Source organism: Balaenoptera acutorostrata, chromosome 5 (assembly GCF_949987535.1).
Source record: "Balaenoptera acutorostrata chromosome 5, mBalAcu1.1, whole genome shotgun sequence".
NCBI classification, from domain to species: domain Eukaryota; kingdom Metazoa; phylum Chordata; class Mammalia; order Artiodactyla; family Balaenopteridae; genus Balaenoptera; species Balaenoptera acutorostrata.
The window spans coordinates 123,982,379-124,009,763 of NC_080068.1; the positions used below are offsets into that span (position 1 = coordinate 123,982,379).

General features: G+C 38.4%; 1 protein-coding gene across 1 annotated transcript; it reads right to left on the bottom strand.

Annotated features, from left to right (window-relative positions):
* Positions 1-2,074: 2,074 nt before the first annotated feature.
* Positions 2,075-26,898, bottom strand: QRFPR (pyroglutamylated RFamide peptide receptor). The gene is given in 7 exon segments (XM_007172443.2): positions 2,075-2,460; positions 3,082-3,179; positions 4,733-4,859; positions 4,862-4,967; positions 6,850-7,032; positions 24,499-24,542; positions 26,559-26,898. Coding segments are annotated over 7 exon segments (1,284 nt in total).
* Positions 26,899-27,385: the final 487 nt, after the last annotated feature.

The following is a 27,385-nucleotide window of genomic DNA, read 5'->3' on the forward strand; positions in this document are numbered from 1 at the left end:
GTCCTTGGATGGAGGACAAAGGGGTTTAAGAGACTCAGGGGACTGTGAAGTCAGGGAAATTAGAAAGAAAAGCCATAACCAGGCCTCCTTTTGCAAATCCAAGGCAAACTCTGGATGGAGTCATAAATTATGTTACACCATCATCAGGACTCATGTCAGACTGGACTCAGAGCTTCTCTGGCTAACGGTAGGGCATTTCTCAGTGACGGACTGGACCATATTTCTCTTCCAAACTTTTATGACAGAGCAAAAGGATTATAGGTTTAAAAGACCTATAAAAGACCTATAAAAAAAAGTGAGCTATAACTATTTTTGTTTCTGAAGCAACATTAATGCAATGTGAGGGAAAAAAAGAAAGAAAAGAAAAGCTTTCACAGGATGTCTGGAAATTTTACAGTAAATATTTAAATTATTATCTAATATCTAAATATTTTAGATCAAGCTCTGCAACGTTTAAGATTTTTTTAAAAAACTCTAATCTTAATAATTAAACGGTCAGGAATAGTGTTGATTTATCCATTATTCATTGTCATATTTGGAGCATGTGTACATCAAATTTAGGAAGAGTCAATGAATATTTGACAAATAAGGATAACCAAAAATCAGTGAATATGATTCATTTTTAATGGTTTAATGATTTAATGATAACTGTTCTGCTACAGGTATAACAGGAGGACAGCATACATAAATAACCCTCGATGAGTCCATTTCAACATAAACCAAATAATCAGTTTTCCTCTCTTGACTTTGTTAATTTTCCTGTGTCATATTGACATTTTCCCCTAGTACCACACACTGTTTCATCTTTTTTTTTTTTCTCATCCATGCTCACATTACCACACATATAAAATTAAATGTCTATATCTTGAAAGATCCCAATGGCCTGAGTTCTCTGGTACACAAACCTGAAAGCTGTACAAGTGAAATACCCTGAGAATTCTTGAGCTTCTCTTCCTTTCTAATACCTGGCTGGAAGAATAAGTGTTGGAAAATTGGAAGCAGAAGAAACACTTTGGCCATGAGGCTGTGACGACGGGACTTTGAGAAGCTCAGATATTGAAGGGGAAGCAACAGGGCACAGTGATGGTGGCCGCTGGAACCATGACATTTGGGAGTAAGGGGAAAATACTAGAAGGAGAGGGGTTGAGTTTAAGGGAGAAGTAGGTAAGGAATACAGGTGAGGAACACTATTGTTCTTCCTGACCCAGCGCTCTTGGGGGGTCAGTTTTGGGCATGATAAAATTTCACGGGCTTAGAGTTGATTTTCTCTCACTGACTACACCTAAAAGCCCTTTTACATAACATAAAGTCTTTCATCCCACGAGTGAAAATAAAAGGCTTAAAAATATAAATATTTGATATAGTTAGATTGGCCTAAAAATATTATAGTCAACTTATAAATGAGGATCCCAGAAACATTCCTCTTTTGATTAGAGAAAGCAGTTACAAAATAGGCACAAGTGGAAAGATGAATAGGGTTGAGGACAAGTCTCAGAAAGGAAAAGGGAACAGAAAGAGGGGGGTGCTGAGACATGAAGAACTACAATAATGCTCCAGAACTTGGGGTTCTTTGGAGTACAAAGTGCTTTCCCACTCCTATCTCATTTTGTTCTGGCAGCAACTTCGTGAAGTAGGAGATACCACCCCAGTTTACACAGGAAGGAAAAGAGGCTTAAAGAGGTTAAGTGACTTGTCAATCATCACAACAATGGTGATGGGTAAGAAGCTGAAACCCAGGCATCTGCCTCTAAATCTCAGCCATCTGTCATTTTGCTGCTTCTCCAATGCCTTTGACTTTATTGGATAGACCTCTTTTGCAAGAGACATATCACCAAGCTTCAATGGTACACTAAAAATTACATTATAGTGTTCAACTATTAAACTTACTCCAGAAAAATGATATAATTGTTAAGCTATTTTCTCATCCATCTTGGCAATAAATAGAAAGCCACATTACATTGACTGCATGGTGGAAAAACTGCTAGATAAATAACAAGTCTTTGACCTTTGCTCAAAATAATTTTCTCTTCAGATTAAGCCATGAATGGCATGAATTATGAAGACATTGTTATAATTAATGCCCACTGCCTAAAGCAGAAATCTCAGAAAGTTCAGAATCAAAGAAGGCAAGATGTCGTTTGAGATGTTTTTTCTCCTCGGGTTGTTCACACAACTTGACTTCAATGTTGCCATCGCTGAATGCTTCTCCTTTGGTCTCCTTCTGGGAAAACTTTGCTTTCTTCTGCATCATCGTAATTCCTGAATTTCCGTGCCTTTGTGCTGGGGATAAGGTTTCTTTTACTATGCAATAATAAACTGCAGATAAAAAATTCTTTTTGAAGTTTTCATTCATAAGTGCATAAACAATTGGATTACAGATGGAATTGGAAAATCCAATTATTTGAACTACAGCAAAAATCATCTTGATTGTAACCTCAACATATTCCTTTACAAAATTGCCTGAAATAAAAAGTAATGCTTTAGAATGGATATTTTTTTAATGACTATAAAATAACATTTCTGTTTATCTTCTGTCTTTATCAAACACTTACACTTGTACAAGTGGTTAAAGGTGTGAAAAATTCTCAAGACCATTTTGCGGAGAGCCATCTGATGTCTGAAGAAAAACCACCTTTGTGAAGAGTCCTCCTTCTTAGAGAACCTAGGCTTACAAGCACAGCCCAGTGCCCAGCACAGATTAGAGGGTTTATTGCATTTCAGTCTGATTTCAAGCTTCATGTAAACTGGAAGCCGCAGTTACCCATCAAATGTCCACTTGTGTTATAGAAACACAATCATCTGAGAACCATGTTAAGGCTCAGATTATCAGAGAGAATACATTAAGGGTCTGGCTGAAATCCTAGGTGTTATTAAATTCATGTGGTTCAAGTGAGGGTTCTAAATAGAGAACACTCACAGGATGTCACACCTCTCCCAATGTTTAAATGGCTTAAAGAGAACAGAAGGAGTAGCATGGGATTTGATTACCCAAGTGAATGGCAACATGTTTCAATGATTCATTTTCCATTCTAGCAGGAAATGAACTAGAACTTCCATCAAATAAGAATGACAAACACTCACTGTATTCAGTCATCATGTGAACAACGTGGAAAGGTGCCCAGCACACAGCAAAGAGAGCCACCACTGTCACCATCATAACAACAGCTCACTTCTTCTTCCTGGACCCACAGGGATATATTGCATTAGTTAACTTCTCCTTGGCAGATGTGGCAAGCTGACAGCAAAGATATTAAAATTAAAGTCTAGACCTCTCAATGATATTTTTCAAATGTTAATGAAGCTCATGACAGATTATGAACTGTTCTTCATCCTTTCCCATTTCTATTACCCACATCCCTATATTTCTCATAATGTGAACATTCTAAAGATACGTGCTCATTGTGGGTCTAGCACCGTGCTAGATGCTTGGCATGGATTATGTCTTCAATCTTCCCAAAAGGTCATTTGACAGGTGCAGAAACTGAGGCACGGAGAAGGTTAAGTAACTTGCAAAGTCAGATGGCTAGCTGAAGATTTAAACTATAAAGGCTAGTTTGGATTTAAACATAAGCAGTTTAACTTCAGTGTCAAAGCTCTTATTCATTTTATGTTGAAGAACACTTATGCCTGTGATAGAAAAATATAGGAAGCCCTCAGGACAGAATTAAACGGTAATCCTCTGTTACATAACTAAGTAATATGATTAATCATTCAGGGATTCAAACGGAGTTTTCTCCATTAGTCCTGTAAAGGAGATGAATGTCTGCAAGAGATTTACACATTTTCAAGTTTATAACGAGTCATATTCATTATTTATTATCTCAGCATAGTAGTCCTTTCTTCTGAGGAAGTGAGAGAGCTAAATCAGCAGTAAGTCCCAAGGTGCTGAACAGTCCAGCACCCTGCACGTCGGGAGGGAGGAGTTCTTTATATAAACTGGACACTAGAGGTCGCTGTACACCTGTAGAAATGATAAATTTCATCAAACCACTAGACTTCTAAGATTTTGTCTTTAATAGCCATTCAGTGTAGATTATAAAATAAACCATATGGCCCATGAGTATCATAGCAGTAAATTGTGTTTTTAAATTTCTATTAATATGATCAGAAAGTAAAGCTTTTAGGTAAAAATAAAATATATCAATAATAATAATTTTAAATAAATAACATTCTCTCATTTCCAAAGGATTTTCATACATATCATCTCACATTTTTAGCATCATCCTTGGGTGGGAGGAAGTAAGGATGGATATTATCATGCTTCCTGGTACACATGAGGAAAGCAGGGGCCTTGGGAGTAAGGAGGCTTATCCACATCATGTGGCTGGTGAGGAGGGGCAGAGAGGCGAGAGTGTCACAGCAATTCCTACTGTGTCATACTGACACGCAGAAGAAAATATAACGATTTTAAAAATTCCGAGTAACTATTTATAACAGTGACTTCCCCTTTGATTTGGGAGCTGGTAATCTGACTCTTTCTTCCTGTCATACGGAAAATCTCAAAAGTTTAAAGTCAGTCCATGTGCTAAACGTGAATTACAAATGACACTTTGACTAAATTACCCAGGAATTCTGAGATCTCTGGCAACGGTCTCTTCCAGCACAACTCATTAAAAATATATATATTTTTTAATACAACAGGTTCTTATTAGTTATCTATTTTATACATATTAGTGTATATAAGTCAACCTAAAAATATTTTAAACAGAGGTGAATATTCCATTCAACAGACCTGGCAATTTTTGACATTTCTTTTCCATGAATAGTTCGAAGCACTGAGCCATCCCCCACTCTTTTCTTTATCCAAAGTTCATAGGCGATCTTACTGTACAGGATAAGCATCACCATAAGAGGAAGAGGAAGAGGATGACAAGGATGAAGGTAGTATAGATTTTCTGGTGCCCAGGGCTGGTCCACTCTTCCAAGCAGCAGATGTGCTCTTTTTCGTATAAGGAGTTATACTTAATCTTTAAAATAAGCTTAATTCAGTTAGAAGAGCCAGAGGCAGCATCAAAAGAACACAAAGCAGCCAAGTACTACTGTAATGCAGCATTTTTCAGATCCTAACATATTTACCGTGGGTACATATTTCAAATGAGATACAATTTTGATTTTTGTTGGGAGGTGTGGTTTTTTACCACTCCACTGCTTAAATTCTTAAGAGTTTCATATTTTCTTTTTTATTTTAAATGGAATTGAGGTCCATAACCTGTTCACTTTTTTTATCTTTCTCATCTTTTTACACGATAGTCGTTAAGTTTTTAGTTGGGTGAAAGAAAGAACACTACAGTGACCAAAATATGTATGAAAAGAATACTTTGTACTAGCATGCCAGCTAGTTTACTGTTACATTATTTTGCTCCCTAAGTTGTTGAAGAGACCAATTCTGACATGGCATCAGACTTCTTCCAATTGAATACGTACTGCAAGTCTGTATTTTGTTACCGTTATTTCAGATTGCAATGATCAGGTGGTTTGCAAAGATTTTAGAGAGGCAAGTGGTAGCTTGTAGATTCTGAGATGAATGAGAAAATGGGATTCAAACTATTGCAATGTATGAATATTCAGACCCAATTATAAGCCTTTGAGCTATATATTTTACAGAAAGACAATTTCTATTTATTAATACTATTTCTAACAGACTGATCTCATGAGTGCAAAAAATTAATAATAACAATATTAATACAGAAACTAACACACCATTGTAAAGCAATTATACTCCAATAAAGATGTTAAAAAAATATTAATAGTAATAGAAAATGCTAATAAGGGACAAACCAAACATTTAAAGCATATTCAAAAGTCACGTATCTGGATAATAGGAATTAAAGTTAGAGAATTTATGGAAACTGTTGTAGTCTGAGTCACTCTGGAGCTTTCCAGATGAAGAATACTTAGGTCTTAAGACATATTTCTGCCTCCATTCCCAGAGGATTTTCACCAATCTTCAAAGTCAATTGAATGGGGGAAACAAGCTTTCTGGTATAGTCATCAAAAGTATGAAAATTCAAGTTCTGATCTAGGTGTTATTTTTCAAATACAACTAAGAATGAAAACACTTATTGAACAATAATTTCAAGGAACCGTCTTTGTTTTGCCCTTTTTAATTTAATTTGGAGGTCACTTTTCAAGGTCTAGAAGACTGAAGCAAAATAGGCATTAAAGAGCTTTGATTTTTCTCTGCCCTTCATTACATTTCTATTAATGACCTTCCCTTTCTTTTTCACCTCCTTGTTCTGCTGATGAATGTCTCTGATGATTCTACAGTCAGCTTGCTCTACACGTGAGACTTCCCAATGTGAACTGAATAGGTCTCAGTATTTTGCAAGAATGTGTCCTTTGTGACATTTCTTCCCACAAATGGCAATTTTAAACTGCAATAATAATCTTAGAATTTCCTATGTAGGGCACTGTTTTCTTGGGATGTCCCTCCCTTTTTTCCTTATGGGATTATCTGATACTAATGTAAGAGATGTGTTTCTTAGAGCCTGCCTGGAATGGCTATTTCTCATATTTTTTTTAAAAAAATGTGAGTTATGATTCTTTCTTTCTTTATTTTGGCAGAGCCACGCGGCTTGTGGGATCTTAGTTCCCCTACCAGGGATCGACCCCAGGTCTCGGCAGTGAAAACGCCAAGTCCTAACCACTGGACCACCAGGGAAGTCCCTATTTCTCATATTTTGATTGCCAGCATCCACTTTCATTTCCTACTAGAAGCATAATTTCCTCTGGTGCGTGAACTCTCCCCTAGGTGGGCAGGTTAGGGAAGAGGCCCTATTAGGGAAGACAAGGCAAACACAGGATGGATTCTGTCAAAGACTCTATCAGCTCTAAATGTGCCAAACTTACCTCAATTCTTTTCATCTGTTGACAGAGTGCAATGAAGATGGAAGGGGGAGATTTGAGGTAGTGCGGCCCTGTGCTCACCAGATCATGAGCGTGAACAGACCACTGCTTAGTTACTGCTGCTGACCTCTCTGCATCCTTGGTCCCTGCCTCTTGCAGGCCCTTTCCTCCAGCTTCACACTGATCCTTGTGAACCTCCAACATCTTTCCAGTATATCCCCTCCTCTTAAGCTACTTAGCTATCAACTGTTGCTTATAAAACAAGTAAACTTACTTTACTTCTCTTTTATCACTTTTTCTCTGGAAGGTAGATTTCCTAACATGTAGAATATTCTGGTCAATGTTCTTTCTGTGTGTATTGTTAATGCTGAGATAACACAGTCCAAATCCTACTATTACAGTTTGCCTCCATTGCTGCTTCCATTTCTACTACATCAGACCCTCACATAAGAAATCACAATAATTCTCCTTTGTCTGCTGGGTTAGGAACAAATGCTTTCATTAAACATTTACTGCCTTCTATTTCCCACCATAACTTATTTATATTACTTTATTTTCCAGAACATGAACTCTTTGCTCTGGACATGAATGGTGTCCACTCCCCTATCTACCAAGCCCGTCCTCACCTCCCAACATATGCAGAGCAGGTCTTAATGATTCAGATAGAAACAAGATCTCATTATTTCTAAAAATGATGCTTGGAAATTGCAAACAATTTGGCCAGTATTAGTTTTCACTCTTGGGTAATAGTGACTTTAAAAAGGATCCAAGTGGAAAGGACAGAGTGAAGAGAACAAGTATTCATACTTAGAAAAGATTGAAAAACATTCTTTTATTAATTTAGAAAATGGTACAATGAGCTATGATTGCATGAAAGTATCTAATGACGATAACTAGTCTGTGAATAATTTGTTCCAAGGTTGCTAATAAACAAAGCGAATAGACATTTGCAGTTTTACAGGAAAGATTACTTTATACGACCATTATTGAAACAACGGTCTAACATATTATAAAACAATCTAGCATATAATTTCCTTAGTTTCCTGAACAAAAAAATTAAGCCATATTCAAACAATTGATGCACCCTGTCCCAATATGGCCTGTAAGTTTCTAGTTTTTATAAGTTTCTAGTTTTTTCTAGCACATTTCCTTTTTTTTAAAATTAATTAATTAATTAATTTTATTTTTTGGCTGCACGGGCTTTCTCTAGTTGTGGTGAGCGGGGGCTACTCTTCGTTGCAGTGTGCGGGCTTCTCATTGCGGTGGCTTCTCATTGCAGAGCACAGGCTCTAGGCATGCGGGCTTCAGTAGTTGTGGCACACGGGCTCAGTAGTTGTGGCTCCTGGGCTCTAGAGCACAGGCTCAGTCGTTGTGGTGCACAAGCTTCGTTGCTCCGCAGCACGTGTGATCTTCCTGGACCAGGGATCGAACCCGTGTCCCCTGCAATGGCAGGCAGATTCTTAACCGCTGTGCCACCAGGGAAGTCCCTCTAGCAGGTTTCTTAAGCAGCTAGCTGCTAATGAGCAAATTTACCAAATCCTGAATCCTACCTCATTTCCCTCAACCACATCCTACAGTAGGAGAGTGGGGAACAAATTAAATATAGTCAAAGTGAGAATTGTTATACAAGCTGTGGCTGAAAACCACAAAGGAAGAGAACCATGGAAGTCCCCAGCAGGAAGGTCCTCCCAGAGATGAATCAGGCTGAGGGTTTCCATCAGCGTTCCACGGAGCCCTGTGTTCCTGCAGGGGTGCTGTGGGAACTGCCAAGAAGGGAGAGGGGGCTCTAAGCTCCAGCCCTGCTTCAACTGGAGCAGCTCCAACTGCATCTATTTATAGTTTAATTTAATGGGGTTCCAGCGTATAAATCATTCACAGTTTTAAAGATGAAGTTATAAAATCCCAAAGTGGACTGGAATATTCTGCCAATGTAAACCATGCAGACTGAAGAGGAGAACCAGCGTTGCTAAATATTTTAAAACAGATGTGTGGCCCATCTCTCCTAGAATTGCAGCCCTCCTGATAATGACAGTTGACCCTTGAACAACGTGGGGGGTAGGGGCACCGACTGGGGCACAGTCGAAAATCAGAGTATAATTTCACGGTCGGCCTTCCATATCCAAGGATTCAAACAACCTTGGATCATACAGTACCGTAGTATTTACTATTGAAAAAATTTGCATATAAGTGGACCCTTGCAGTTCAAATCTGTGTTGATCAAGGGTCAACTGTATTCCTATTTAGCATAAGACCTTTACAAAGCAATCTAGTAATTATCCTATGACTTGTGAACTTTGCAATAGTGCTGCATTTGAGTAGCAGAAAAGAGGGAAGAACTTAGCCCAGGGAAAGGAAACCCTGACTCCAGGCAAAGGGGAAGGCTAGGAGGAGGAAAGCCAGAAGGAACCTGAACTCCTGCAGAGTGGAGGGACAGGGAGAAGATCCTTAGAGTTTCCAAGTGCCAAGAAGAAGACTCAATAGAGAGACTGTAAGAGGAAACTGACAGCAAAGAAGATGAGCCATTTTTCTCCAGAATTCTTGTTAGACTTAGGGAAGGAGATGCAAGCTCCTGGCTCTGAGAGGAGGCATGCCCATTTGGGCTGCTATAACAACGTGCCGTGGATGGGGTGACTTACAAACAACAGAGATTTCTTTCTCACGGTTCTGGGAGTTGGAAGCCCGAGGTCAGAGTGCCAGCATGGTTTGGTGAGGACCCTCTTCCGGGTTGCAGACTTCTCACTGTATCCTCACTTGGCAGAAAGGGCGAGAGAGTTCTGTGGCATCTCTTTTCTTTTACAAGAAGACAAATCCCATTCACGAGGGCTCTACCCTCCTGACCTCTCATTTTTTCTTTCTCTTTATCAATTGAAAATTTTATGAGATAATTATAGATTCACATGCAGTTGTAAGAAATAATACAGAAAGATCCCTTGTATACTTTGCCCAGTTTCCCCCAATGGTAACATTTTGTAAAACTACAGTAAACTATCGCAACCAAGATATTGACGTTAATACAATCCACTGATTTTATTCAGAGTTTCCAACTTTACCTGTACTCATTTCAGTGTGCGTGTGTTCTATAGATTTTATTAATAGGTTCAAGTATCTGGCATCACAGCCAAGATACTGAACACTTCCAACACCACAAAAGTCTCTCCTGTTACCCTTTTATAACCACACCCGTGCCCCTCCCACCTCTGCCCCTCCCTGTCCCTAACCACTGGCAACGTCCCTAACCACTGGCAACCACTAGTCTGTTTTCCATTTCTAAAATTTTCTCATTTCAAAAATGGTATATAAATTGAGCAATATAGTAAATAACCTTTTGGGATAGGCTCTTTTCTTTTTTTTTAAAATTAATTAATTAATTAATTTATTTTAGGCTGCATTGGGTCTTCATTGCTGTGTGCAGGCTTTCTTTAGTTGCGGTGAGCCGGGGCTACTCTTCGTGTGGTGCGCGGGCTTCTCATTACAGTGGCTTTCCTGGTGGCGCAGCAGTTAAGGATCTGCCTGCCAATGCAGGGGACACGGGCTCCATCTCGAATCTGGGAAAATCTCACATGCCATGGAGCAACTAAGCCCGTGCGCCACAACTACTGAGCCCGCGTGCTACAACTACTGAAGCCCGTGCGCCTAGAGCCTGGCTCTTTTCTTTTAGCACAGTCCCTTGGACATGCATCCAAGTTGTTGCATTTATCAATAGTTTGTTCCTTTGTATTGCTGACTAATACTCCACAGAATATATGTACCACAGTTTGGTTAATCATTCATCCACTGAAGACCATCTGGGGTATTCCAGTTTTTGACTATTACCAAAAAAACCAAAAAAGCAGTTATGAATATTCACATATAGGTTTTGGTGTGAACACAACTTTTCATTTTTCTGGGATAAATACGCAAGAATGGAATTCCCTGGCTGCATGGTAATTGCATATTTAGTTTTATAAGAAATTGCCAAATTATTTTCCAGAACGGCTATGTCATTTGATATTCCTGCTGGCAATGTATAAGTGATCCAGTTTCTCCACATCCTTGCCAACATTCAATGTTGTCACTGTTTTTTCTTTTAGCCATTCTGATAGATGTGTATTGATGTCATGGTTTCAATTTTTCATTTCCCTGATTTCTAACAATGCTGAACATCTTTTCATGTGTTCATTTGCCATCTGTATATCCTCTTTGATGAAATTTCTCTTCATGTGATTTGTCCATTTTCTAATTGGACTGTTTGTCTTTGCACAGCTGAGTTTTGAGAGTTTATATATTCTATTGATAGATACTAGTTTTTTTTTTTTGTTTTTTTTTGTTTTTTTTTTTAAAGGATTTTCTTATTTATTTATTTATTTATTTATTTATTCTTGGCTGTGTTGGGTCTTCGGTTCGTGCGAGGGCTTTCTCCAGTTGCGGCAAGCGGGGGCCACTCTTCATCGCGGTGCGGGGACCGCTCTTCATCGCGGTGCGCGGGCCTTTCTCTATCGCGGCCCCTCCCGTCGCGGGGCACAGGCTCCAGACGCGCAGGCTCAGCAATTGTGGCTCACGGGCCCAGCTGCTCCGTGGCATGTGGGATCTTCCCAGACCAGGGCTCGAACCCGTGTCCCCTGCATTAGCAGGCAGATTCTCAACCACTGCGCCACCAGGGAAGCCCTAGATACTAGTTTTTTGTCAGATATATACTTTGTACATATTTTCTCCCTGTCTGTAGCTTGTCTTTTCATCTCTCCACATGGGCTTTAACAGAGCAAGTGTTTAATTTTGATGAGGTCCGAATTATCAATTTTTCCTTTTATGCATTGAGCTTTTGGTGTCAATTAAGAACTCTCAGAATTCTGTGCTCAGCCCTGATAATTTTCTATGTTTTTCCCCCAAAGTTTCATAGCTTTACATTTACTTTTAAGTCTACAATCCAGTTTTCATAAATTTTTGTATGAAGTGTGAGATTTAAGTTTTTGTTTGTTTTGTTTGCTTATTTTCACCTATAAATGTCAATTGCTCCAGCACTATTTGTGGAACAGGCAATCCTTCCTCCACTGAATCACACCTTTGTCAAAAATCCTTTGAGCATATTGTGCAGATCTATTTCTAAATTCTCTATTCTGCTTCATTCATCTGTGTTTATCCCTCTGCCAATACCACACTGTTTTGATTACTTTATCTACATAGAAGCTTTGATATCAGGCAGAGGAATCCCTCCCACTTCTTCTTCGTCAAGATTATTTTAGCTATTTTAGGCCCTGTGTCTATTATAAAGTTTTGAATAAGCTTGTCTATGTCTTCAAAAATCCTTGCTGGGATTTTGATAGGAATTACATTAAACCTATTGATCCATTTTGGGAGAACCGACATCTTTAATATGTTGAGACTTCCAATCCATTAACACAGTATGTCTCACCATTTCTTTATGTATTCTTTGATTTTCTTCATCTGCATTTTGTAATTTTCAGCACGTAGAACTGAAAACTATGTTTTGTTTACTGTATACCTAAGTATTTCACTTTCTTTGGAGTAATTATAAGTAGTATGGTATTTTTCATTTCATTTTCTGCATGTTACTTGTTAATATAAAAATACCACTGAGTTTTGTGTGCCTGATCTTATATACTTTGACATTGCTGAATTCACTTATTCTAGGAGATTTTGTAGATTCTTAGGATTTTCTATGTAGAAAATAACGTCTTCTGCAAATAGAGGTAGTTTTATTTTTCCTTTCCAAACTTTATATCTTTTATTTCTTTTCTTTGCCTCCTTGCAGTGGCTTGAACTTCAAGCACTATGTTACATAAGAGTGGTGAGAGCAGACATCCATGCTCTGTTCCCAATTTGAGAAAAAAAGCACTGTCTTTCACCATTAAATATGATGTTAGCTGTAGGTTTTTGTACATGTTCTTTATAAAGCTGAGGAAGTATCTCTCTATTACTAACTTGCTGAGAACTTTTACCATGAATGGGTGTTGGATTTTGTCAAATGTTATTTGTGTGTCAATTGCTAGGATATGAGTTTTCTTCTTTAGCTTGTTGCTCTGGTGGATTACATTGATTTTTGAACGTTGAGCCAGACTTACATACCTAGGATAAATCCCACTTGATCATGTGTATAATCCTTTTTATACATTGTTGGATTCCGTCTGCTAATATACTGAGAATTTTTATGTCTAAGTTTGCAGTTGAGATACATTGGTTTGCAGTTTTCTTTTTATTGTACTGTCTTTGTCTACTTTGTCAGAGTAAAAAAGGCCTCATGAAGTGGTTTAGGAAGTGTTCCCTCCTCTTCTATTTTCTGGAAGAGTTTGTGTAAAAGTAGTGTTAATTCTTCTTTAAATGTTTGGCAGCATTCTCCAGTGAAACCATCTGGCTGGGAGATTTTGGGGGGGGCAGTTTTTCAGTTACAAATTAAATTTGTCTCTTCCTTTTAAAAAATATCTTTTTAATCAAAGAATTATGAGCAAATAGTTCAAAATCAGAAGGGCTACAATAAAAAAGAATGGGTCTCTGCCCACCCCTGCTCACCTGCTGTCCTACTCCCCGACATCTACTTGTGTTTAATTCTTCTGCCAGGTACCTTCACATCGCTAAACAAGTTGCCTTATATTCTTGATTTATTGATTTTAGATGGTCTATATTGACTTTCTTCTAGGATAGATAGGCTTTTAGTTCACTTTGATTACCTCCCACCTCTGCTTCTCCCCACATCTTTTAGTTTTCTTATAGTTATAACAATTTCTTCAATTATTTCTTTGAAAAGCTTTTGAGAAGTGTGTTTCCTAAATTCTTGCATGTGGTTTCCTCTATCGTTGACTCATAAAGTAATATACTTAACACTCTTTTCCTTGGTCTATCAGCTTCCAGCAGTTTATCTTGTCCCTCACTTTGTAAGATGATGATACCTCACCTCCTCATGTCACCTCCTTCCTCCTTTTCTTCCTCTCTTCTTCCTTCCAACTTCTATCAGCTATACCTTTATATTTACTTTATCAAGACTGATAACTTTGCATTCTGTTCCATTGCCATGTTAAGTCTTCTGTATTCGGCCTACATTTTAATTATAAAAGATTAAAACTATAAGCAGCATTTTCATTATTATGACTATTTAAACATTATAACTACAAAACCAATATATATGTTCCAAATACAATTCTCTTTCTCTGAATTTATAGTCATGATCCTTGTGAATTTACTCATTGCTCTAAAGTGTGCCATATTTTAATGTGCTTTGTATCCGGGTCATGACCTTTTGTAGAGTATTTTCATTTATTTAATTTTTCCTGGAGTTTTAGTTTGCATTTCTTTTTTTCCAGTTTGAAGAAGAAACATGTACCTTCTTCAACACAGTATAGCAGTTTAGAGTATAAGCTCTGGAATTAGACTGCCTGGGTTTGGATCTTGGGTTAACCACTAGTTAATTGTGTGACCTAAAGAAAATTACCTTACTTCACTGTGTCTTGGGTTTTCTTATCTATAAAATGTAGATGATGAAACAATACTTGTCTCATAGGACTCTTGGAGGATTAAATGAAATCATAAATGCAAAGTGTTTAGGACAGAGCCTGGCACTATATGAAAGTGCATTCATGAGTGTTAGCTACATTTATTGCTGCCATAATCATCATCATCATCATTATTTTTACTATTACATCTCAACTTTTCACATAACATATACACAACTTGGAATCAATTCTAGTATTTGTTCTTTTAAGACTTTGTTCTAGAAGACTACTGACTTCTAAGTTTGATGACTGTACTTATTTATTTATTTAAAGATTGTTCTATAGCCATGTTCTTGAAATTCATTTAGAATGGATACCTTTTCCACTGTTCCTTTTTTTTTTTTTAAATTTTTATTTATTATTTATTTATTATGTTTATTTTTGGCTGTGTTGGGTCTTCGTTTTTGTGTGAGGGCTTTCTCCAGTTGCGGCGAGTGGGGGCCACTCTTCATCGCGGTGCGCGGGCCTGTCACTATCGCGGCCTCTCTTGTTGCGGAGCAGAGGCTCCAGACGCTCAGGCTCAGTAGTTGTGGCTCACGGGCCCAGTTGCTCCGCGGCATGTGGGATCTTCCCAGACCAGGGCTCGAACCCGTGTCCCCTGCATTGGCAGGCAGATTCTCAACCACTGCGCCACCAGGGAAGCCCCCACTGTTCCTTTTATTTCATGGCTTCTTATTTCTTGTATTTCACCCTTGTTTTGCATGAATCCTTTTCAAGTAACTTCTCCAAATTAATGAGTTTAAAGTAAGCTCCTTAAGTTCTTGCTTATCTGAAAGTGGCTATAATTTGACTTTAAATTCAACATTATCTTCCTTTGGAATCTTGAAGATCTTGCCTTTTTGACCTCTAGCATCCACTTTTGGTGCTAACACATCTATACCATCCGACTGAGTTTTGCTCTCTTATGAGTATCCTGGTTTACTGTTTAGAAGCTTTTATCGATCTCTTTGTAATTGTAATTCTGAAATGTTATGGGGATATGAGTTGAAGCCTAGGCCATTTTTTATTCTTTTGCTCTTTGTGTGCCTTTTGAATTTGGAGACTTCTGACTCTCTTATCTCTGTGTTTTATCTCTGTGTTTTGTACATTTTTTTGGTGGAACTCTTATTAATCAGATTTTGGAATTCCTGGCTGTATCCCTCATGTTTATATCTTTTGTTTATACATATTTTTTGCTTTATAAATTCTCTTTGTCTTTTTGGTCCACATTATAGATATTTTCTTCTCTTTATCTTCTAGCTCTTATAATTTATATATAAGTTCAGCAATCATATTTTCACTTTTAAGAACTTTTTCTTATTCTCAAAATGTTTCTTTTCAGAAATGCTTACTCTTGATTTATAAAGTCAATATCTTCTTAAATCAAGACATCTCCCACTTACCATTAGTAACTCATTCATGAAAATGAGACATTCTGTGTGAAAATGTGCACTATTAGCCTATTCCCCGTCATTTAAAATGCCAAATCAAACTCCCAACAGAATTCCTGAAGTGTAACTAAAATATAGTTAAGTCATCATTTAGTATGTAAAATGCTTAAAATATTGCTCCCAATTTCTAAAACAATTAGAATGGTTTTTATCAATGGTTTGTGTGCATGTTGCTCTGTATGCAGCATTTTCATGGTGCATCATGAATATTTTTTTCCAACAAAGCATAGCAACCAGCACACAGAAATTAATAAATACGTTAGAAAAATTCAAATATAATTTGCAACAAAAACAGGACAATTACCTTGGATGACCTGATACCCATGAAGAAAGGAACAGACTGGAAACTTGAAGAAAGTTGAAAGGCGAGGAGGGTTGAAATGTAATCATTGTCATTGGCTGTGGAAAGTGATATCATGGGTAAGTTAAGTTGCAAAGGTGCAATTTCAGGTGAACTATAAAACTCAGAAGCTGTCAGGTTTTTGTTTTTTTTTTTATATCACTTTTGTGCTCAGGTAGGGACTCCTGAATGAATCTTCAAGGGATGTAGTTGACACTTTAGGATGAAACACTACAGAATAAAGCTTTACTTATTCTCCTCTAGTATGATTATAGAAGCATTTGCTTGGTGATATAAGAGATATCTGGCGGGGCTTCCCTGGTGGCGCAGTGGTTGAGAATCTGCCTGCCAATGCAGGGGACACGGGTTCGAGCCCTGGTCTGGGAAGATGCCACATGCCGCGGAGCAACTGGGCCCATGAGCCACAACTACTGAGCCTGCGCGTCTGGAGCCTGTGCTCCACAACAAGAGAGGCCGCGATAATGAGAGGCCCGCGCACCGCGATGAAGAGTGGCCGCCACTCGCTGCAACTGGAGAAAGCCCTCACACAGAAACGAAGACCCAACACAGCCAAAAATAAAAATAATAAATAAATAATAAATTAAAAATTAAAAAAAAATAAGAGAGATATCTGGCAGTAATATCTCCACCAAGTTCAAAGATAATGATTATCATTGTATCTGCAGAGCCCACAAATAACTTTCAGCAAGCAATGTCTAGTGGTTTAATTGAATACCTTCTGGTTATCACTGTGATTAACTTTTTCAGACTGATATCCTGAACAACTTTAGTACTTGTTAATTTCTCATCATGCATTTAAATAATTCTTCAACATCTTTTTCATTGACCTCTTTGCAAAGCCAGTCTTCTTTTCAAGAGGAACAATTGCAAAGAATGGTTCAGTTGCAAAGAATGTGTAAAATGATGTGATGCTTCTCTTAGTGTCAGCAACATTCAGTACACACATCCCATTGTGAACACTAGGCATGCTTTTCAAAATATCTATTTATGATTTTGATGTTCTACCAAATGTATTTGGAATATAGCTAGATAATTTTTATTTATAGATAAATCATTTTGTTTAAAATGTTTTATTAAGTTTGGGGACATAAATTTTTCTTATGTAAAATCATCTTAAAAAGTGTTGTATTGAATGATACATGTATTGTAGAAGTTTGAGACTTAAAAACCAATAGGAATTCCACTAGGAAAATATCAAATGAGGAGACATTCTTCAGAATATGTCTGTAGATATGAAAATACCACTTAGAATTTTTTCTAAAGAAATCTATAAATCACCCATTTATTCTAGTTTCATTTATCTGTTTGTTTGTATTATTCCCTTTTATTCTGCAAACTTTCTTCATCTGCCTAACAATCCTTGATTGCCTTTACATATTTAAGAATAGGGCAACATGAAAGACTTCTGGCTTCTCTGTGTACATGGGCTGGAGCTGTCCTCAGAAAGATTTTGATTTAGGATGAGTGGGCCTCCACAAGGGGCCATACAAATTGCAAAACCCTGAGGTTTTTCTTTGTGGAGCCAAGCTGATACTAACTCTGTAGTTCTGCTCAGAGTGCTTCCTTCAACTACTTTACAAGAAGAACCTTCTGGGTGTATATTTGTGTCAGAAAACAAGTTCACCAAAGTAAAATTATGTCTATTCTGGTATTTCTCTTCTTATTTTCATTACTCAAATAGCTACAAATACCATTATAGAAAAGTAACTGAATTGTTTTTTTACTTTTCACTAGTGGCAATAATTAGACTTTCAAATAATAGAGTAAAATAAGCCCAGGTTAAACATTAGGGTAATAAAGCAGAAACAAGGTGGTTTCATTGTGCTAAAAATCTTAAAATAACTCACTGTCAAATAATAAAGGAGGGATGTACTCAGTTGCTCACCAAACATAAAATAACCTCAAATTCGTATAAACTAATGCCAAAAATAGCAGGATGGCTAAATAAAACATATGTCAATATAATGCAAATTATTAAATCATCTTTCAATGGATGTTTTAAAATGAAAACTAACTGAAACAAGCAGTAAACAAGTGATATATACATGTACACACACATATACACACACACATACACTCAAACACTAAAGGGTCTCTATTTTGCTAAAAATATATTCAGGAGAAAACTAACTACTAAATGTTACTAATTTTAGTAACACACTAAAATTCTCATCATAATTACCTCTGGATTTGGAATACATAATTTTTATTTTCTTTGTATTTGTTTGTTCTATACATTAACTAGGATGTTTTGGACTGCAAATAAAAGAAAATTCAGCTCAACTGGCTGAAACAATAAGGGAAATGTACTATTTCATATAAAAGTGATTCCCGAGATAGAGCAATAATGGGGCAGTAAATTCTACAGCTGAATGATTTCACCATGGATTGGCATTCTCTCCTTTGGATTACTTCATCCTCCTCAGCATGCTTTTGTTCTCAGGACTGGAAAGGAAAATATACACTTTTCTTAGTCCCTTTATGAAAGTGAGGAAAACCTCAGACTCCATGGCCAAAATGGGCTTCATGTCCATTTTAAAACTCATCGACAAGGAGAATGAAATTTAAAATATTGACCTACATTAATGAAATCCAACTCCTAGAGCTAAGAAGTAGCCTAACCTCCCCTGAAGAACATGTCCACCCAATACGTTAACATACCAGGTTTCTGTTTGGAAGGAATAACATCCAACAAGGCCTAATTAAATAGAGTCATTCTATGTGTAAAAGGTGATTGTATTAGTTCTCTACTGCTGCTATAACAAATTACTACAATCTTAGTGGTTCAAAAGAACACACATTTATATCTTATAGTTCTGGAAGTCAGGTGTTTAAAATGGGTCTGCAGAACTGCATTCCTTCTGAAGGCTCTAGAGAAGAATCTGTTTCCTGGCCTTTTCCAGTTTCTAGAGACTGCCTGCCTTCCTTGGCTCAAGGGCCTGCATCACTCTGACTTCTGGCACGGTTGCCACATCTCCATCTCTGCTTCTGACACTCCTGACTCCCTTTGTAAGTACCCTTGCAATTAATGGGGTCCAGCCAGATAATACAGGATGATCTCCCCATCTCCAGATCCTTAAATTAGTCACATCAGCAAAATCTCTTTTGCCATGTAAAGCAACATAGTCAGAGGTTGTAAGGATTAGGTTATGGACATCTTTGAAGGACCACTATTCTGTCTTATCACATAGAATTAACATGACAGTATTGCACAGTGACTTATCATTAAAATGTCAATTATCTCCAAAACAACATATAAATTGAACACAATACCAATCAAAATTCCAGGGGGACAAACTTATTTTTAAATGCTTATGGAAAACTAAAGGTCCATACATAACTAAATCAACTCTGAAAGAGAAGATCAAAGAAATGGGGGACTTTCCCAATGCAATATTTAGATATGCTAAAAAGCCTTTGCAAAAAACACTATAACACTGGTGTGGACTTAGACAACTAAACAATGTTTCAAAATAGAAAGAAAAGAAGATGAGAAATGGATTTATAATTAAAATGGCACCACAAATCAATGGAGAAATTATAAGTTGTTTATAGGAAGTATAAAAAAGACTAGCTCTCTACATGGAGAAAAATAAACCAATATGCCTATCTTGCATCACATACAAAGGTGGACTCTAAATACATAAATTATCTGTTAAAAATAAAAGCATTAGATAAACACAGCAACATGGACAGATGTTGGAAACAGCACTGAGCAAAGTAACAATGCATATTTATGCAACATATGTAAGAAGAATACAAACAAATTTAAAGATACATATCAAACACATTATTGTAGCCACCTTTTCAGGGGGAGATGAGTTATAGCAGGGAATGGGGTTTTAAGGGGAAAAAAGAATGTAAACGTAGTAAAACAAGAGAAGGTTGTTGTCCAGAATGATAATAATATCATATTATTAACTCAACGCTATGAACCTGAGATCCCAAAAGAGAGCACAAAAGCAAGAATGAGAGAGAGTTGTGGGATGGAAGGTGAAAGAGAGAGAGGTCTACAAATGTTTTTTGCAAGATGGAGAAGGTGAAATGGGAATTTTTGTTTGCTTGTTTCAAGCTATAACCAAAACTTTAGACCAGTCATATCTGAAGACGGAAGCAGTAACCATCAGTTACAATTGTCAGCAGTTACTCCTAGGTGGATGTTCAGACACCCTTCCCAACAACAGAAGTGCGTACACTGGGAATTCCAAGACCTACCCCAGATTCCAAGCCCTAGAAAGCACTGGTTCTCAAACTTGGCTACATGTTGTAATAAGCTGAGGATCTTTACAAGAAATTGATACCTAGATCTCACTCTGAGAGATTCTGAATTGTGGGGAGTGAGTGGGGCCTTAGGGTTTAAAAAAGTACCCAGGTAATTTTAATATGCAGCAAAGTTTGAGAACCACTGGGTGAGAGAATGGATTTGAGAGTGAGCCTTCTCTTCAGGGTCTACTTTCTAACATTGCTTCCAACTGTGGGGGGTTGGGGAGGGCTTGGGAGGATATCTTAGTCTATCACACTAATTTTTCATTCTATATTCTGTCTTCTCATTCATTCATTTGTCCATTCACTCACCTATGGATCATATACTACTGAAGGCTCCGACTACAGACCAAGACAAAACATAAACACTCCCAGCTGTTCTTCATAGAAGGAGAACAGGCATTAAACAATATCCCACAAATAAATGTATAATTACAAAGCAGTATTCCAAGAAATTCTGTTTGAATACAGACAAGGATAAAGTTTAAAAAAACAAAAGTAAAATGCTGGATTAAATTTGATTGAGAAAATGACAATATACATTAAAGCAATGGTGGTGAGTAATACCTAGAACCTTGACGATTGACTATCATGTACATTACAAGGGATACAAGCAGTGGTGTGCTAATAAATGTTAACAACCAGCTCCTCAGCTTAAAAAAAAATTTTCTGATTGTTAATTATTTGCTAATTTCCCTGGTATAAATATGGTCACTATGGCCAATCCCAAACTACCAAAAGGATATCAATAAGTGTGGAGCCTGGAATAGATGTACACATTTGGTTATCATGAGTTGGTACAAATTAGCTCTAGCATACCAGTGGATACCTAATTATGTTCAAAGAAATAATAACTAAAAAGAATGCCAATCTATATATGTTTTATGACTTCTTTTCTTTTGGTTTTGTTTTCTTCTTCTCTGTTCTTTCTCTCTGTGTATCTAAAACACTGTTCCTGAACAGACTAGTTGTAAAAGAAAGTTTGTGTTTCAGAGATGACTTCTTACGATAGTTAATTTTTTTCTTCTTTTTTCCAGTTTTATTGAGATATAATTGACATACAACCTGTATTAGTTTAAGGTGTAAAATATGACTTGATACAAGTATATATTACAAAATGATTACCACAATAAATGTAGTTAACGTCCCATCACCCCACATGGACCTACTGTATAGCACAGGGAACTCTACTCAATACTCTGTGATAGCTAATTATATGTGTCAACTTGTATTGATAATGGGGTGCCCAGATGTCTGGTTAAACATTACTTCTGGGTGTGTCTGTGAGGGTGTTTCCAGAGGAGATTAGTATTTGAATCGGTGAACTGAGTAAAGCAGATGGCCCTTCCCAGTGTGGGTGGGCATCACCTAATCTGTTGAGAGCTCAAATAGAACAAAAGGGTGGAGGAGGGTGGGAATTTGCACTCTGCCTGACTGCTTGAGCTGAGAAACTGATCTTTTCCAGCCCTTGAGGCCCCTAGTTTTCAGGCCTTCAGACTCAGACTGGAATCTACAACGTTGGTTCTTTGACTCTCAGGCTTTTGAACTACCACCGCCACCTGCTTTCCAGGGTCTCCGGTTTGCAGACAACAGATTGTGGGACTTCTCAGCCTCCATAATTGTGTGAGCCAATTCTTCACAGCACATCATACATATACACACATACTATTGGTTCTCTTTCCCAGGAGAACCCTGACTAATAAATATGCTTATCTTTCATCTCTTCCCCTGCGCTGCTCTCATTGACTTCTGTGGTTCTGCAACATCATGAAAGTCTATCTCTGCTCTCCTCTGCTCTCTCTTTTCTTTTGTCCCTGTTTATGCTTTATACCTGCCAGAAGTGTCCTTTGTCCTGACTGAGCCACAGTGATGGAAATGTTCAAAGTTAAAAGACTAACTTCCAATCTAGAACACTTTTTACCATTCACCGTGTTCTAATCAGCATTAACTCCATAAACTCGTAAAATCTGCTTGGCAGCAACACCATAAAATATGTATTATTATGACCTCCATCTGTAGAAAGAGATGAGAAATAAAGCAACTTACCCAAGGTTGTTCCTATAGCCCATAAAATGATGGCTCCAGAGTCTATGCTCTCAGCCACTGTGAAAAACAGTCCCCAAACCACAGGTTTTCCATAATTAGTGTGGAGAACAGGCCTTACAAAATAAGTAAGTATTTAGGGTATTCAATGGTTTGGAAGCATCAATCCTATTTCTTTTAAATTACGTTTCTACTTGCCAAAGTAGTATAACTCTAATCTCTACCTGTCTATATATTTAGACTTGGCAGACAGCTGATTATCACTGTTTTCCTTCTTTTCTACATCTCATCTCTTTATCTTTCACATTTCCCTGCTTCCTTCCCACCCTGTTTTTCTGAACACCACTTTGCAAATCTTGTCGGGATAACATTTTTCTAAAATTTATTTGAGTAGTGGGTCTCCTACAATTTTGTAATCTCTACACTTAACACAGTTCGAGGATTAAAATACATTATTCTGAGAGACTACACCATATATTTTTCAAGAACAGCTCTGATTTTACTGAAGTAATAAAAATAGTCAGAGGGCTAGGTGGCCCTAGGCAAAAAACATGTGTATAGCCGTTCTTCCACTTGCCACGACTTGCATCTTTTGGTATAATCTCGTCTAAACAGTCTGCCTTTGTCACAGTCTCATCCACACCCACACATTCCAAGATGAATAGAAACTTCTGCTTTATTAGCAACCAACCACAGGTAAATTAATTTTTTAATTATCTGTGTTCCTTAAAATTGCATCATCAATTCCACCACTTTAGTAATCGAATTCAGAGAGTCGGCTGTAACAAAGTACTGCCACAGGGTAACAATGGAACATAACCAGGGCTGCTGAGTCCTGATGGGTTTAATTTGCTTATGGTCAACCATACTTGCTCTAACTTGACTCCCTTTATAGTAGTGGTTTTAACCATGACCCACAATAGGAAATACCTTTACATTATACACACACACAAACACACACACGTAATTTAAAGATATTTCTTATTGCATGTGTGGATACATATATGTATATACATATATATACACACACAACCAAACTTTTACTATGTAAATGCTCTTTGAAATTCTCTATTCTAATATATATCATTTTTTTAAAAATTGCCAATCCTGACTCACCCAATGACTTATGACTAATTAATAGGTTGCGACTCCTAGTTTGAAATTCGCTGCTTCAGATTAGTGATGCATCTGCTTCAGAATAAAATTCAAACTCCTTAACACAGCACTAGAAGGCTCTTCATGATTTCTCTTCTTTTCTCTCCAGCTTCATCTCTCACCACTTCCCCTTTGAATGCTAAACTCCAGGCATACAGAACTACTCACATTCTCCAGGAAAACTGCTGTCTGTCCTCAAAATCTTTACACGACATATATTGTGTACTATTCACCCTTGTATTTGAGTTCAGCATAACGACTAGCATATATTAGGCATTCAATAAATAGTTGAATCAGTAAATGAATGAATAAATAAACAAATGAAAAAAATTATATCAAAGTCTATGCAAAGAATGTACTTTGTCAATAACATGCCATAGATTTCACTCTGAAAATGCAGGTATAGGCTACAGAAAGGAGAAAAAGCACCCAATAACCTAGAGATTTATTAAGGAAAATTGTAATTTCTGGAAACCGGAGTAAACAGCTTCATAATAGCTTATTTACTTTGAGGAAATTTTTACCCATTTAATTTGGTTCAGCTGGATTTTGGTCATCAACAAATCAGGCAGACAAGTAAAGCTGATTGTGTATTAAATTCCACACCTTCCTTGGTATAATTATGACTTGGAAAAATAAGCTCTAATGGCAAAAGTCCTAGTTACTGTAGTAAAGGCCTCTATGGTATAACAGACAATCAGAGAGAAATATTTCGTCTATTTGCTAACGAACAGTGCTCAGTGGTGGTCTATTACCATTGGTCAAAATAACCTGTCCCCAAAGTGGAACACAGCAATGGTGTATTAGAGACCAATGGATCTCAAACTTCCTTGTGAATTTGGACCACATGGGGAATTTTGTTAAAATGCAGATTCTGATTCAGTAGGTCTGGAATGGGGACTGAGACTGCATTTCTTACAAGGTTCCAGGTGATGCTCATGCTGCAGGCCCAAGGCCTAGACTCTAAATAGAAAGAAAAGTACACAATTTATTGAAGACGTTCTGTTTTGCACCTAGGAAGCATTATTTCCTAACTCAAATATTTTTGTTACCAAGGTAACTGGGCCACAAGCGGGTCCTATGACCACTTGACCTAATGACTTGTTGTGCTGGCGGAACTGTTTTAGCCAAGCAGCAGCCTCTCCTGTCTCCACAGAATTTCAAATTAAAAGGAACAAGTACTATTTGTCCCAGAATAAGATATCTTCTAGTTACCAGTGAAGCAGCCCTTTTTTATTTACCTCTTTACATCAGGAACTTCAGTTGTCGACATTCTACATTGCCACTACCTAGAACTGAAACATGTTGAAAAGATGTATAAAAGCCATGCTGAAACCAAATAGCTCAGTATATTATTTTGGCTCTTATGCCTCTCACTTAACAATTGTTTTTCTGTTAGATTTCCTTCAGGTTTTCAATGGAAGATAATCAAATCCCATTCTCATATAGTCAGCTTCCCATCTGTCAGTAACATCTGTAAGTCAAGAGTTTCTGGCAATAATAGAAAAATGTGGGTGCTTTTTTCCCCAGTTCTTCCTTTTTAAAAAAAAATTTTTTTTTTTTTTTGCTATATACCTTTTTCCAAGAAGAGAAAAAAAGGGGGACATGTATAGAGTTGCTTTAATTAAAGCTCCTGTGCTTTTTTCTCAAAAAATAAGCCATATGTACTGGTCAAAAGTTTTTCCATTAATTCTGTGGCGTTAGTTGCACTGGGCAACTTTAAAATGCCCAAGTATAATGATTTCATCAGAGTGCATAAAAAAGTCAATAATCCGTAAGTCAATTTACGACTCTGCATTATGTGTCACTTTCAAGCTAGTATGATGTACTCTAATGTTTAGTGTATTGGGGGAAATATATACATCATAGATGGGATGGGAATCATAGATTTTAGAAACCTGATCCACTAACAATAAACCCAGTGCAAATTAATGAAAAAAAGCAATGCCAGGGACTTAAATTGAGGATCTCAAGTTGGTAATGGTAGGATGAAAGAAACACCCGCCATGAGAATAAAAGGAATTAGCTAAGGAAGGGGTGGAAATAGCAGAGTTTGAAAGCACAATGATTTATTTCTCTCACATTCTCCCTATATTTCCAATCATTTTCTAAGAATTTTGAGATGGGCACAAGAGTACATCCACCCATGAAAACACAGGTACAATCAATGTTTCCTCATCCCCAAGGCACTCCATAAGCACTGGTGAGAATACAACCCACTACTCTTTATGGGTTACAAAACACGCTCTCTAGTCATGTCTCTTTGGAAAGACTGCATCATTTGGAGAAGTGCAGTGTCTTATTTTTTCCCACACACTGCTCCCAACAATGGCTCCAAATGATTCTCTGCCATTTCTGCTCCCATTCTAAGGAAGAGAAATTAATCTCTCTTCCTTTATCAGTCAAGAGGACATATATTTTCTGTGTTCCTTCTCCAAGTGTGACTCTGTTCATGTATTTTTTAAAAAGAAGGACTAGATTTTTTTTTCCTGCAAATGCATTATATTTGTTTTAAAGTTTTAAGTCCATATATATACTTGCAGTACAAATACCTGTCTGGAAGCCCCACGGGCAACTGGGGAGTGAGGCTGGAGGTTAGAGGAATGAGGGGATGTTGGGGGTTTTATTATTTGAAATATTTTATCTTACTTTTATTTTAAAAATAGGAAAAAATCTTGGTAATTATGGAAAAGGGAGCTGAAATAACTGATGCCACTTCCCTCCCCACTGCGGTGAGACTCTCCTAAGCATTTCCCTAACTTGTGTCTCTAAGCGACACGGAGAAAAATGCTGGAACGGAATCCAAAGGAGCAAAAACTTATCTCCAAGAGAGCGCAGGTGAGGAAGTTCTAAGAAAGGGCACTGGATTCATCTGGTAGAGAGAAAAGTGGAAGAAAGTCAGAAGAGTAGAGTGTGTGTTGGGGAGGGGGTCCCCTGGCAGGCTGGGGATTAGGGGAGAAGGAAAGGGCGCGGACTCACCCCCCAGCCAGTTGTTGAAGATGTCCTGGAGCATAGTGACCGGCATGCAGAAGAAGGCGATGGGCAGGTCGCTGAGCGCCAAGGAGCAGGTGAAGATGTTGGTGACGGTGCTCGTGGCCTCGCTGCGGGTCACCACGTAGACCACCAGCGCGTTGCCAAAGAGCGCCAGGGCGAAGATGAGCACGCCGGGGAGCGCGAAGGCCAGCTTGGCGCGCCCAGGCAGCTGCGGGGTGTAGACCAGCGGCCGCAGCCCGAACAGCGCGATGCACTGCTCCCGTGTCGGGCTGTGACCCCGCAGCAGCCGCGAGAACTGCTCCAGAGCGATGTTGAACGACTGCATGCTGCGCGCGCCCCGCGTGCCGTCCGCCTCCCGGGGCTCGGACTCCCGCGCGGCCCGCCCGGCGGCCGCCTCCCTCCCCTGCAGGCCGGGACAGCCTCCGCTCTGGACTCGGGCGCACCGCCAGCACCTCGGGAGGTTCTGGAGAAGGAAAGCAGTGCAGGGTTTTAACCCATAATCAACAGGCGGGAAGCCAAAGAGAGGGAGACGATCCCGTTGACCAAAAATGTTCGTAGTTCAAAGTTCTGCTCTTCTCTGAGGCCCGGCGCTGTGGCCGTCCCGAACGCCGGAGCGACAGTGCCCGCGCTTCTCACTCCCCGGCCTTCTGGCCACGCGGTGAAGACACCGCACCGGCTCCGGGGGCGGCGCAGGGTGGGTCTGGAGCTCGGCTGCGCGCCCCTCACTCCCGGCTTCAGGAGCGGGGACCCCGCCTCCGCACCCTCTGCGCAAGGGAAACTCCTCCCGGTCTCCCGGTTTCTGCCACCGAGCC